This window comes from Echinops telfairi, unplaced genomic scaffold, assembly GCF_000313985.2.
Source record: "Echinops telfairi isolate 266 unplaced genomic scaffold, ASM31398v2 ScPeMD7_31;HRSCAF=116, whole genome shotgun sequence".
NCBI classification, from domain to species: Eukaryota; Metazoa; Chordata; class Mammalia; order Afrosoricida; family Tenrecidae; genus Echinops; species Echinops telfairi.
The window spans coordinates 30,005,102-30,019,495 of NW_022103928.1; the positions used below are offsets into that span (position 1 = coordinate 30,005,102).

Consider the following 14,394-nt stretch of genomic DNA (forward strand, 5'->3'; position numbering starts at 1 on the left):
GCCCACGGGTAGGCAAAATGAACTTTGGTGCAGACACACAAGGGAATGTTCTGCATCATTAACGAATGACACAAACAGCTCAGGACAGATGGATTTGGAAGACATGATGTTGAGTGAGAGACTCAGACACAAAAGGACAAATGCAGTATGAGACCAGTTACTTAAAAAATTGAAGAAAAGGTTTTCATAATGCCAAAAGAAGCAGCTTTTGATGGTTATCACAGGAAGGGGAGCAGCAGGCTGGGAGGAGACAGGAATTAACTTGGAAGAAGGGCGCTAAGGCGCTCCAGGAAGGTGGTGAAGGAAAGGAGGCAGGGAGACAGGGCAGACCACGGGCCGATTTGCTAAGCCATTGGATATAAAATTAACCTGGCAGTTAAATCCCCACCTAATTCACAATAAAAAGTGAAAAGAAATACATACAGCTGTTTCGAAAGGTGCTAAAGGAAGTGTCAATACGTAAAACCACATGTTGGTGCAGAGCCAGTTCCAGCTCAGGGTAAGCGGCGTGTGTCAGAGGAGCTGTGCTCCGTTGGGTCTTCAATGCTGACCCCTCACCCCGAAGCACACACCTGAAACGCCCCTGTTGCGAGGAGACGTGAGTGGTACTGCTGGGCCGGCAGGCACGCCACGGGCACACATCAGTCACACCATAGGAGATGGCATAGGAGTGCGGGAGGTCCTTACCCTTTCAGCCCACGTGGTAACCAGGCTTCTGTCACCTTACCACGTGCTCTGTTCACTTGTTCTGTCGCCGCCCTCTTTCGTTTTCTCGTGCAGATTAGTTTAACTCCCCCTGCACTGTTTCCAGGTCTTTTAAAGTTGTGTTGAGATACACTGCCTCGATGACGCACTTTCATAGTTCAGTCACATCCAGGAGAGTTGTGCAACAACCAGCTCTACTATGGTTCCTTCTGTTTACTATTTGCTCCCCATTTCCTTCCCTTCTTGGATATCATGACACCCATGCTCTTAACAGTTAGCAAGGTGCTAGCAAGTTCTTTGTCTACGATACACTCTGGGGCCACAGTCAGGGTACAGAAATAACAAGGAGCGTACCTTCTCACCCGCTGGTCTTCTGCGGAAAGATGCGATCAGCCCGAGCAGGAAGTGAAAGCCTGTGGTCCATCTGGTGCGTCTGGCACACCCCGTCCGGTGAGAGAGGAGGACAAGGGCCAGGGGCCATGTATAGCTCCGCAGGTGACTGGACAGCCCTGCTGGCACAGACCGGGGAACCCTGATGAGGGGAGGAGATGCCCACCTGGATCATGCTGTTCTTGTGCTCTCTGTTCTTCTGCAGCATACTGTGCCGCCATTGTAGGTACTTCTCCTGGTGGCTTTGGATCTCAGAAGAGAGGCGCAACTTCTGACTTCGTAGGTCTTCGAGACTGGGCGCAGTCTGGCGTGGTAGAGCCAATAATGTTTCATCTGAAAGGTCTTCTTGTGAAATGGGCATCCCAAACTCTTGACTCAAGCATTTGATCATGGCAGAGGATGGCAGCAGGTCTCTTGTGACCACATCCTTCAGCTTGGTGCTGTGGTGGCAGATGTAGTGGAGCCTAAAACAAACACACAGCAGCGCCCAAGAGGTCAAGTAGCTGGTCTCAAGGCCAAAGAGCTAGCAAAGGAAGACCCCAGACTCAAATCTGGTGATTTCACAAAGGGGGCTCACGCACGGCTCTCTTCCCCAGTCACTCACAGTTAAAGGTCTCTCTACAGACTCTCCATTACCGAAGCTGTCTGCAAAGCTGCTCATCGGCTGAATTCCACCCAGGGACCCGGCAAGTGGGCTGGGAGCCCGGGTGTGGCTCTCTGAGCCTCCGGCACCAGGAGAAGGGCAGTGTTCCCACGGCCTCATTGCTGACAAAGCTCAAGGGCTGAACAACAATCTAGACACCCAATCTAGACACCTCCCCACCTCTGCCCCCGCGGCCTGAACTAATGTTCAGTTCTGAGTACTAAACGCCTCTCTGCCTCTTTCAGGACCTAGTGTGCAGTGGCCAGGTGATTATCACGCATGTTGTCTAGGAACGCATGTTTGGGACTGTTACTTGCTGGCTCGCTGTGTCAACTGTTTCTGAAGTCTGACCTGCATAGCTTGGACTTGGCCTCTTATAAGCCGAGTGACTTAATCATTTCTCCTCTTTCAGAAGGGAATACGATCGTAATGTAAAGAATGACCTAGTATGCACTAAGCATTTCACAAAGACTAGCCTCTTTGGCTTTCTCGCCCACTATCTCCCAACTATGTCTTGGCACCCTCAGGCAAGGCCCACCTAACCTGCTCTGATGAGTCATAGCACCTCCCACGTGATTCTCTACTGCCCAGCGCTCACGTCTCCGCCACCCCACTCTCCGGCAGAGCCCCCACCTTGGTGTCCTGGGAGCTCCTCATCTCTGGCTAGCCCTTGAGGTCGAGTAAAAGGTACACGCCTCAGCCTTTCTCCTCTGGCCCTACCATAAAATGCTGCTGCGCTCAAAATGTCAAAGTAGGGCTTGTTACTCCAGCTTCCTCACCAGCGGCAGGTGAACAGCCTGCCTGGTGAGCCCCTGCTCACTGCCACTCCACGCTCAGCCCAGCTGAGCCCCCTCAGAGGACTGCCGCCCCCAGAGCCGAGCACAGGGTCCCAGGGCATTCTGCTGCACTTGCTTTGTGTCTGCTGTCACCCCGCCTAACCTGAGGCCGTCTGACATGGCTGAGCCTCGTGAGCAGGTAAGGAGAGTGACAGCAGCCAGGCGGGGGCAGTGCTCAACAGAGGGCTTCTTGCTGGGGGGGAAGCACCACAGTGCCCGGTCCAAGACCGCAGCAGCTTCCCAGGTGAGGTGACTGCGTGCTGCCACCCAGAGGCCGAGGCAGCAGGGGGCCAGAGGAAGGCCTGGCATTCAAAGCAGAAGCAGCAGCCCAAGAACAGGTGCGCAACAGCTGAAAGATCCCGATTTTGGGAAAAGAGCTTTCTGAGGAATGGAGAGAGTGCAAGACAGGGTGTTTGGAGGGAAAAAAAACAAAGAAATATTCCACTGGGAAACTGTGGCCTGACTTATCCGACTGGGCCCAGTCCTTCCTCACTGCCCTGTCCCTTCCTCAGAAAGTGCCTCTTGGCCAGTTGGTGACTGCAGGGCACTCCCAAGAGCAGCAGACGGAGACTCACGATGTGGACCGGGTGGTTCTAAACCCATCTGGGGAGACTTTCGGGCACAGTTCTGGGATCGCCCTCAACTGTATTCCTGGCCCAGTCCCTTTGGGCAAAAAGAATCACACCAACTTCACCTCAAAGGGTCACTGTGAAGCCCCCAGTGGATCTCGCGAGGGTGACCTGACCACGCTGACACCCACTGCCAACCTCGGAACCACAGTCGCACCTGACCAGGGCCTGGAAGGCATCCGGGGGCACCGCATTCCGGATATAGAGCTGGGGGTGCTTCAGGAGGCTGGCCAGCGGCTTAAAGAGGAGCACGTGGTACAGGATGGTCTCCAGGTCTGTGTAGAGGCGGTGGCGGAACAGGAGCTGGGAGTTGTAGAGCACCTTGTACTTTCCATGTTCAGGTGCGGGCATTCTGTGAGAAAAGATCGTAGCTAAGAACCCAAACTCCGGCATGCAGGTTCTTGGCAGACTCTGGCTATGTTGTTACTTAGCTGTCTGGTGGGCAGAGAGAACTTTTTGTATATTTAAAATGCAACTGCCACCTCGTAGGGAGAGACAATCATTTTACATTGGTGGCCTTCAAAGGATGGTTGGCAATGAACAGGTGGAAACCAGCTTCGTCAGGCTGGTGCTTTCTCTCCGTGCCCCTCCGCTCCCCCTCCCTCATTCCCTGCCTGGCACGTACTGCAACCTGGCCACCCATCAGCGTGCACCCTGCCAGTCATTGCCCTGACTGCACCTTGTTAAACCTGCTCTTGCCTGGGGGTCAGGGACCTGTGGCTCCTGTCCGTTTACTAAGGTGTTTCTATCATAATTGATTTTTTATATTGTCAGGATTCTAGGTCATTGTCAGTTCTACATATTTCAGGGTTTGCTTTTGGGCTTTTTTCTTCACAGTTTGTGGCTTTTCTTTTGAGGAAGAGAAGTTATTGATGTTAATGTAGTGAAGTGTATTATTATCTCTCTCCATTATGGTTTGGATTTGTCTTATTCAAGAAATTTTTCTATTCTGAAATCATAAATATGTTATCTTCTATTAGCATCTAAGAGCTTGATCATTTTTGATTTTTCTGATGGGATTCGAAAAGACCAAATAACTTTAGTCTAGTGTACAGTGTCAATATATTTCTTGGCTTTAATGCACAACAGTTATGGAAGCCATCACCATTGGGGAAACTGGATAGTAGGACAGGGGATCTCTCTGTGCTACTTTTACAACTTACTGTGTATCTATAATAGTGTCAAAACAAAAATATCAAAAACTAAGTTTTCAGACTTCGGGGAAGGGAGCTGCCAATATGAACAGCAACACTAAAAAAAACCTAAAACTCAGAAAACAGTGAATGCTGGTAGGAATGTGCATCAATTACAGCCATCACCCCCTGTTTCAGAAAACCTCCAAACCCCTCCATCGAGTCAGCGCTGACTCAGAGCGACCGCTGTGCGTTTCAGAGACGGTAACTGTTGGCAGGAGCAGAGAGCCCAGTCTTTCTCCCTCGGAGCTGCAGGTGGTTTCAAACTGCCGACCATGCAGCACACAGCCCAGCGTGCAGACACTGTGTTCGTGGGACTGTACATTGAGGCAGCCACTGGGAAGTAATATGGTGGTTCCTCAGAGAAGTAGAGAATTACCCTCCCTCGACTTTGTATATGTCCTATAGAAATCAGAGCCATGACATGAGTAGAGAGAGCCACACCCACGTTCACACCATTATTCACAATAGCAAAATGATGGAGACAACCTGAAGGCCGTCGATGCAGGGTGGGTAAGTTGTGGCACGTACACACAAGAGAATCCTACGCAACGTGCCAGTGAATCTGAACCTGAAACGCCTCTTCCCGAGTCAAGTTAGAGGCTTATGCTGCAATTAGTTAATGACAAAGGGCAAGTATCTACGAGACCACGATGTAAGTGGTCAAGAAAAGATTTTCACCCCAAAAGAAACATTCTCTCTGATGGTTACCAGTGATGGGAGGGAAAGGGGGATACGTTGCAGTGCCCCCTCCCCGGACTCTCGGTCCCGTTGTTTTCCCTTGGAGATTGGTTATTCTGCCTCTCTTAGATAGACAGACATAGGAAAGGAAAAAACAGGGAGAGAAGAAAACAAGAAAGTACCACGGACTGCCAAAAGGACTAACAAAAGTGTCCTGGAGGCAATATGATCAGAGTGCTCCTTGGAGGCAAGGATGTCGAGACTTCTCACATAATTTTGACGTGCTGTCAGGAGACCAGTCCCTGGAGGAGGGCGAGCGGAAGCCAAGTCGAGGGGAGCATGGGAGGAAGGCCCTCCAGGAGATGGACTGACCCAGGGGCTGCAACAACGGGCTCAGGCGTGGGAACACTTTTGAGGATGGCGTGGGGCAGGGCAGTGTTGCATGCTGTTGTGCATAGAGCACTGTGGGTCGGAACTGACTCGCAGCTACAGCCAGAACTCTAGTAATCCCTGATCGGGTCTTCCTTTGAGGACCACCTCGGCCAAGAGCAGGAAAAAAATCCAGGGAGAAGGAAAATCCAGGCGCAAACCTAATTCTGACAACTGTGGCTGGCTGCTGCTGGCACTCTGTGGATGCTCTGCCACCGCTGGGTCTCCCCTTTGCCAAGGGCATGCAGCCCAGGCTGCTGCTGAGCACCTCCTACCCCTGCAAATGGGCACCACGTGTCCCCACTGAAGCTGCCACCCATGTTCCCAGCTGAAGTTGCTGCCTCTACAGCCACTGGTGGTACTTTGTAGATAGCACACAGCATTGGCTGCTTACCATGGAGACAGCCTCCCCAGGGTGCCCCCCAACCCCGTGCCCATTCAGCATGGAGTGCCCCCCTCTACCTCACTTTTATTAAAATTCCACCTACCGGCTTTGGTGGCGTTCCCACAGCTGCCTCAAGGCTTGGTCGGCCACGCCTTCCAGAATGAAGAGGTGAAACTTCCCGTCCAGCAGGTGGAAACCAGTGAGCACATCCAAGTCCTTCTGGTCCTCGATTTTCACCCGCACCTTAAAGGCTGACAGGATCTGCTGGATGCTCCTCAGAGAGTAGGAGTCCAGGTCCAGGGCTTTGGCGTTGATCATGGTAATGTCCTGCAGCAGGCTGTGTAAGAGGGAGATGTTCTTAGAGTCGAACACAAAAATGATGAGGCCAAATTGGGTGCCTATCAGGTCTTGGTCCAGGACTTCAGCTCTAAGTCTCAGTGGGACTGCAAGGTCCACTCGCAATTTGAGGAGGGAGTTCGCATCCAGATAGTTGCCCATGGGCATTGGGCCAGGCTGGAGATGGCCTCTTGAAGCCCTGTTCCTGCTGTCCTGGCCGTGGCTCATGGGCTTGGCCTCGCAGTTGTGAATAGGGACAAACAGGTTCAGGTAGGTGTGGCCCAGGAGGAGGTCAGCAAAGCTGACTCGGGCAACTCCATACGGATTCCACTTCTTGTTGTAGGACTCGAAGGGATTGTGCCCCGTCTGCTTCGGAGAGATGAGGGCCTGAAGGTTGAGGCATGCATCCAGCGGATCCTCCCCAAACAGGGTGGGCTTCCGGGAGTACTCCTCTGACTTGAGGTCACGATCGTGAACTTCCACCACCATCGGAGGGCCTTCTAGGTATTCTCGCAGGTCACTGGGACTCAGTGCTCCAAGGAGAATGACATTGATATCCTGGAAATGAACATGAGTGCCATGGGGCTGCCCCTCGGTCTCGTGGACCGGAGTCTTGTAGAATTGGTATCTGCAGTACACTGGGCTGCACAGCCTCTGTGGGAGGAGGAGGTCACCGAAAGTCACTCAGCTGCCACGACAGTCACTCTGCCTCTGGTAAGGGGAGACCCCTAGTGCCACCCTACGACATACAGCCCAAGGGAGCCTCCCGTCTTCCACAATACTCTGAGCAAGCCTGTTTTCAAGCCCATCAGCAGACTGAAGTGATGTCATATAATGAAAGTACCAAGTCAAGGGTTCAATAAATAGTGATCATCGTGCTCTTCCTCCCAAAGTCTGACTGCTGTGTGGGCACATCTGTGTTTCCAGTTCCCAGTTGGGGGTGGACACAGAAAAGGTGGAGTCAAGTGATTTGTGGGAAATGCACTACATATTTCCCAGACGTTCATCGACACGGTTGGGGTAGACCATGCAACGAGGCCTCCAAATTGAAAGCTACAACACGGGGAGTGGGGAAGGTTCAGAGAGGCCTGGGGTTGAAGAAGCCTGGAGAACTAGTTGAAAAGAAGGGGTGAAAGGAGAGACTCTTGCATGTTTCAGCCCTGGTGTTTATGCCATAATTAAGTTAGCCCCTTCAAAACTAAGAATGATCTGGATAGAGATATGTCCCATCTTCACAGTAAGTAAAGTAGAGTATCATTAAGATGTTAATTTTCCTCAAATTGATCTCTTAAGTTAAATGCAATCCCAATAAAAATCTCAGCAGGGAGGGGAAAGAATGAGCTGATACCAATGGCTCAAGTAGAAAGAAAATGTTTTGAGGATGACGATGGCAACAAATGTACAAATGTGCTTCACCTACCATGGATGGATGGATGGACTGTGAGGAGTTGGACCAGCCCCCAATGAAATGATTTTTAAAAACCTCAGCAGGTATTTCTGGTTGAAATTAATTTGCTGATCCCAGAATGTAGAGCATCTAGAATGAGCAAGGCAATCTTGAGATAAAAAAGAACAGCTATCGGATTGTTATTGCTTGATGTCAAGACGTATGTAGACAAAGAAATCAATGGGATATAATGGAGAGTTCAGAAGGAGACCAGAACAGAATCCTTTGAATTTCAACTAAAGTTTTGTGGTAGTCCAATGGAAACCACCCTGGCTTCATGCCACACATGAATTAATTCTAGTGGATCATAGCTCTAAACATAAAAGCTAAAAGCGTGTATTTTTTAGAAGGAAACATCAGCTGATATTTTCATGAACTTGGGGAAGGCAATTTGACAAGATACTCAAAACACTAGTCATGATGAAACGTCACCAAAGACACCGTGAGAAGTTTTTCCCACGCTCCACAGTGGAAGGAACTGTTTCTAATACAGTACATACATAGCTGACAGAGCGCCAGTATACAGAACACATAGAAACTACATATCAGTAACACAAATCGTTTGAAACTGTGAAAGGGGGGGGCTTCTGCTTCAGTAAAATGAGGTGAGCAAGCACACCCCACCCTGTCGATCCCAGTTAGTTAATGCACCGAACCCCCTGGACAGTGTGGAGCTAGCTGAGGACTCAGAAAGGAGAAGGTGGTGGGGCTGATCGGGGAAGAAAGTCAAACGAATACAACCACCCAGCAGTGAGATGCCTGAGCTTTGTTTTTGCCCGGTCTCACGGGACACAAAGGAATTGTGCACCACGCATGCGCGGTGTCCCGGCCTGAACAGGGAGAGCTCTAGGAAAAGCCCTCCTGCTTCAAGAAGTGGTGGAGACAGACAGAATGGAGGATAGTCCACTAAGTTTCCTTCCCTGCCCGTGTCCTCTGGCACGGCAACATTCCAAAGAGACAACTGGTTGGCAATGGAAGCAGCTGAAACTGGAGTGCGTGCTACCCAGAACTGTGATCTAACCTGTTATAGAAGGAATTCTGCTGGACTGTGTGGCCCCTTCCCCAGCCTCTCAAGGCCAGAGCTGGACTGTGCAGTCCCTGCCTCCAGCATTCCAAGGAGCTTATGTCTCCAGGCTGGGTCTGTACAGCCCCTTCCCTCAGCGTTCCAGGACGATTTACTCACAGACCACGTCCTGACTCAAACCCTGCAATTGCGGCACCAGAAGCCCTCCTTCCCCTCATCAGCGCATACGTCCTTGGATCAAGGCCTCTATGTGTCCCACTGCCTCACTGCCAGGCGGATTTCCCTAACTCCTTGGGTCTCAGAACCGCCCGGGAGCTCAAGATGCTCCTGTCCCTTTCTCTGCTCTCCCTTCCCTCCCGGGAGCTCTTTCCCTGCCCTAATAAAGCCGCTCCCTCACGTTCTTTGTCTCAATCCTATCTCTGTTCAGTGTCTCAGTGTTGACCTCTCATTGTGCACATAAAATCTTTCACTATTGCAGCTTGAGACTTCAAATGTTTTCTTCACGTTTCTTGGCTCTCTAGCTCCAAGTGTTTTCACATTGCATTCTAATACTTTACTTTTGTTTGTAGTTGCCCTTTGAAATGTTTTCTTTTTTTAAAAATCGATTATTTAGAAATGTTCTGTTCGATGAACATTGGGCCTCTACTCAAGTGCTCCCGTAACGCAACTCATACTAACAAAGCCAACCAGCCCCGAGTGCCTGAAACACGAGCTGCTTTGTTTACAAAAATCACGTGCGCCGGGTCAGATTCCAAACAAAAGTTCGACCTCCGCTGCAAAATTCTCGACATTTTGCCTCAAAATCCGAGTATGTTGTGTACGGACTGATGCAGTCGAGTACCGGGCTTCTACTGTATCTGATAAGGGAGGGCAAATTTTTTCTTAAAGAAGATAGGGTTTGTACACGTCACTCTACGGCAGTATCTCCCAAAGTGGGAGGTGTCAGAACAAGCCAGGGAGCTGTAACAGCAAATACCTACTCTTTGTCCTAGAGTGCAGGCTATTTCTACTATAGTAGAAATGTGTTTGAATGGCTGGGGGCAGATGAGTAAATTTTTATTTATTTATTTTATGAAAAGGAGAAAGTAGGCCAAGTATCCAATAAGAAGACATGGGACACAGAAGACATGACTTCAACAGCAGAAGGAAGGGGGGGGGGGGGAACAAGGTGAACAGACCTGTTCCACCTGGTTAGTTCACCACGAGCGAATGACTACGTGAGTGCGTTCGCGGCTACAAGAAGGCTTGGGGAGCTTCTCTGTTTGGGGAACACGGGTGGTGTCGTGAACAGTTCTCACCCTTGGCAGCCCCTCCTCCTCCTCCTCAGTCTTCCTACTTCACTGGGAGAGTCAGTAGTAACACAGGGATGACAACCACACTTCTCACCTAGGGCCACCGGGAAGACTAGAGGCGATGTGTGTTGGGCAACTGGCCGAGAAAAGGAACTCAACTCTTCTGGCTCGTTCTTACCTCTAATTCATCGATGGGCACAGGCTGTGATGGAAGGCAGGAAGCACACTTGATCTTTATGATGAGGGGGTTTAGTTCCTGCCTTTGCTCCTCGTTCATGATAGGAACTTCTGTCTGTAAAGTCAAATAACAATCCAAAATCCGGACACTCTTCTCGTTGCCGCGACTCGTGACCGTTTGCCATCCTGTTGGGGGAATACAGATAGCATTAGACTTGAACTCATGGTAGCCGCAAGATAAGCACCAGAGGGGTAAGTAATCTGAAAAACGGAGCGTGATAAAATTAAAAGTGGAAAACTAAAATAAATAAATTGGGGAAAGTCTATAGACAGCATGCTATTATATATCAGTGTTATTCAAATTGGATTCCTATTATAGATCAGTGTTTCTCAAATTTTTTATAGAACCTACAAGTTAATCTTTGTGATAGAAGTTTTGGTGACCCTCTTTTAAGAAGTAGTTTAAACATTGGATCATCTAGAAAACACAATAAATGCTAATTCTTGGATTCCAGTCTCCGAGACCCTGATTGAATTAGATGAGGGCATAGCCTAGGCATTGAGGTTTTTTAAAAGCTCTCTAGGTATTCTAGAACCATCATCCTAAACCTGGGCCATCTAATCCCCAAGGCTGACCATATGTGGCTATTTTACTTTAGACTAATGAAAATCAAATCAAATTTTAATTGAACGCACCTCCTTCTTACACTCGTCACCATTCAAATGCCCAACAACCACTTGTGGTTTTGAGTTAACTACCGTCTTGGATAACAGATATGGGATATTTCCATCATTACAGACAATTCTATTAAATAGTGCTGCTTGAGATAATTATTTTAGAATAGAAAAACATCTAGGGGATAAAAGGCAGTGTCTACACTCAGTGGTATCGCTTCAACTGTTGTGGTTTAATGAGACAAGCACAGATACTGATGAAGAGATCCCTGGTACACCTGAGCCAAAGGCACACCCCCTGATATGATGGTTTTGCAACAGCACTACAAGGGTGGGGACAGGAAGCCTCTATGGCTTAGAGACATACTCTGCTATGAGGACACGCTTTCTTATGAAGGATACGCTTCCCACCTAGCTCACTAGTTGGAGAAATATCAGTATGTCGTTGGTGTTAGGTGCGGTCACATTGCTTCCAGCTCATAGCGGCCCTACGGACAGCGAATGAACACTGCCCATCCGGCACCGTCCTCACCACGGTTCTCTCTACGTGAGCCCGTCTGCTGCTGCTGTGTCGATCCATCTTGGTGGTCTTCCTCTTTCATTGCCCTGCTACGTACCAACCACGACGCCCTTCTCCAGGGACTGGTCTCTCCTGACCACGTGTCCAAAGTCCATGAGGTGAAGTCCAGGCATTCTAACCTCTAATTAAGGAACATTCTGGCTGAACTTCTTCCAAGACAGCTATGTCTGTTCTGTCTAGCCAAGATTCAAATGGTCTCCATGTTCAATGTCCAACTCTCACACGCTTATGAGGCGATTGAAAATCCCATGGCTTGGGTCCGCCACACCTTAGTGCTCCAAGTAACATCTTTGATTTTCAACACATGAATGAGGTCTGTACGCAGCAAACACCAAAGCTAGCAATGAAGAAGCTGAAGAATTCTACCAATGTCTTCCATCAGAAATTGATCAAACATGCAACCAAGATGTACTGATAATTATTGGCAATTAGAATGCAGAAGATGGAAACGGGAAATGTTTGGAAAATGTGACCTTGGTAACAGAAACAAAGTCATAGGTTGCATGATAGAATTTTGCAAGAGCAACAACTTTATCTTAAATACCTTTTTTTTAACAGCACAAAAAGCTGTAGACATCTCCAAATAGAATACACAGAAATAAAATTAACTACATCTGTGGAAAGAGAAGATGGGGAAGCTAAGTATCAGCAGCTAAGACCAGGCAAGGGGATGACTGGAACAGGCCATCAATTGTTCACATGTAAGTTCCGGTTACAGCTGAAGAAAATTAAGACAAATCTGTGAGCGCTAACATACGACCTGGAGTCTCCCACCTGAGTTTGGAGACCTCTTGGGACCAGAGTTGACACATTGAGCCCTAAAGACAAGACCCGAGGGGCTGTGGGAGGACCCCCAGGACATCACACATGAAGAAAGCAGAGAGGCATGTAAAAGACCGGACAGAAAGAAAAGCTCAGCATGGATGTCAGCAGGGACTTTGAAACATGCTCTTAATCGTAGCGGAGTGAAGGCAACTAGAAGAAATGTTGACGTCAAAGAGCAGAACAGAAAATTCCAAAGGACAGCCTGAGACGACAGTAAACACCACAATGTAACGGCCTCGAGGTAGAAGACCAAGAGGGAAGAGCATACTCGGCATGTTACACACCAGTGTGGGGCGGGCGGTGGGGAGGAGAAAAGCTCCAATTCTGCACGCAGAGGCCTAAGTTCAAATCTCAGATTTGGCCTTGCTAGTCATGTGACCTACGGGAGTTTCTCTGAGGCTCATTTTCCTCATCGACCTTTCCTTGAGTTTAGAGTCTTGAGAGCAGTTTTGTAGGCGAAGGTGTCATGGACACAACCCAGTAGACACTGAAGAATTCCCTTCTGTTCCTTTCAAATGCTTGTCGATGCCTCTCCAGAGCACGTAAGAGCAGAGTCACTCACGCAGAAAGTGGGGTCACTTCCCAAACAAGTCGTGGTGTAGTGCAAGCCACAGACATCTGGGCCAGCTGGGTGCGGAGAGGAGAGCGTGGGGAGCTGCCAGGGCAAATTCGCTACTATCATTCTCTTCGCCAAAATTGCCGCCATGAGGGCACAGTGAATTACGATGATCTTTTCATAAATTTGTAAGCCATCTCAAATCAAAGGCTATCTGCATTAGAAGAAATCCCCAGTGCACACGTGCTCAGAGCATCACATGGAAATTCAGAGATGGCAGTCAATTCCAGAGTTGGCTACTCAGTCTCAGTACTATGGACCTTTGGAAGCCGATAATTTTCTGCTTTGGGGCTGTTTGGGATATTGTGGGATGCTTAGCAGCATCCTGGTCATCTACTCACTAGATGGCAGTAGTATCCTCCTCCAGGTGTGAAAACCAAAACTTTCCATACATGGCCAATGCCTCCATGGGGCAAAAGCACGAGATTGCGATCCCCTGTTCCAGAGTGGCAGGAGGAAGACGTGGCAGTATGCTTCTGGACGGAGCGTCGTCTAGGGAGCCCTACGGGCAGCTCTACTCCGTCCTACATGGCTCATAGCAGTCTGAGCTTGGTTTCAGACTAAGGGAAAAGACGGGAGGGAACAGACACTGCTGTACAACTGCCAGACCTTAACGTGCACGGATGCCCTCGGATGCCCTCGGATCGTCTGAAGAGCCCTGTGACGATGCTAGAGAGCCTGAGGCTCTGAGACCTTAGTAATTATGGCAAATAAGCTAGGCAACCAAACCCAGTCTACTTGGTGACGCTTGCCTTTCTGCTCTGCAATACTACCCCCCTTTCAAAATAGGAGCCACTCCGAACTAAGAACCTTTCTAGAATCAACCAATATTTACTACTAAGGTATGCAACAAGATTTAGGACCTAATTGGAAACCAAAGATAATGACCAAAGACAGTTTTTCTTGTTTAGGTTTTGGATAAGAGACACTACAATGTTACAGCAGGAATGAACATACAACTGGTCCACTCTGCCAAGATCACTCTTGGTTTAATACTGTAAACTGTGTACAGCACAAGGGAGGGTGACTTTGGGGATGCAGGGATGGTTCAACATACTAAAGACCATTAGTACTATTCGTCACATTGACATGAAAAACTAAGAACCACGTGATAATATCGATAGATGCAGAAAAAGCATTTGACAACATCCAACACCAATTCCTGTTTAAGACACTTGAAAAGATAGGAATGGCAGCAAAATTCCTCAAGACAATACAAGCTATATATGAAAAACCAACAGCCAATGTGGTAGTCAATGGAGAAAAGATGAACACAATCCCACTGAAAAAGGGGACCAGACAAGGATGCCCCTTGTCCCCACTCTCATTTAATATCGTGCTGGAGGTTTTAGCTAACAGCATAAGGCAAAGAAAAGACATCAAAGGTATTTGTCTGGGGGAAGGAAGAGGTGAAACTATCGTTATTTGCAGATATGATTTTATATATCGAAAATCCCCAAAGCTCCACAAGGGGAGTACTGGAAGCAATAGAGAAGTTTGGCAGAGTGGCAGGATACAAGATCAACAGACA

General features: G+C 48.8%; 1 protein-coding gene across 1 annotated transcript in view; it reads right to left on the minus strand.

The window, feature by feature from the left end:
• Positions 1-14,394, minus strand: part of CFAP92 (cilia and flagella associated protein 92 (putative)) — a 41,067-nt gene that overhangs the window by 5,309 nt on the left and 21,364 nt on the right. Inside the window, exons 3-6 of the mRNA XM_045290137.1 lie at positions 10,169-10,353; positions 5,995-6,881; positions 3,361-3,555; positions 1,262-1,559 (exon numbers count right to left, since the gene is read on the minus strand). Coding sequence (XP_045146072.1) covers positions 1,262-1,559; positions 3,361-3,555; positions 5,995-6,881; positions 10,169-10,353 — 1,565 coding nt within the window. The remainder of the gene's footprint in view (positions 1-1,261; positions 1,560-3,360; positions 3,556-5,994; positions 6,882-10,168; positions 10,354-14,394) is intronic.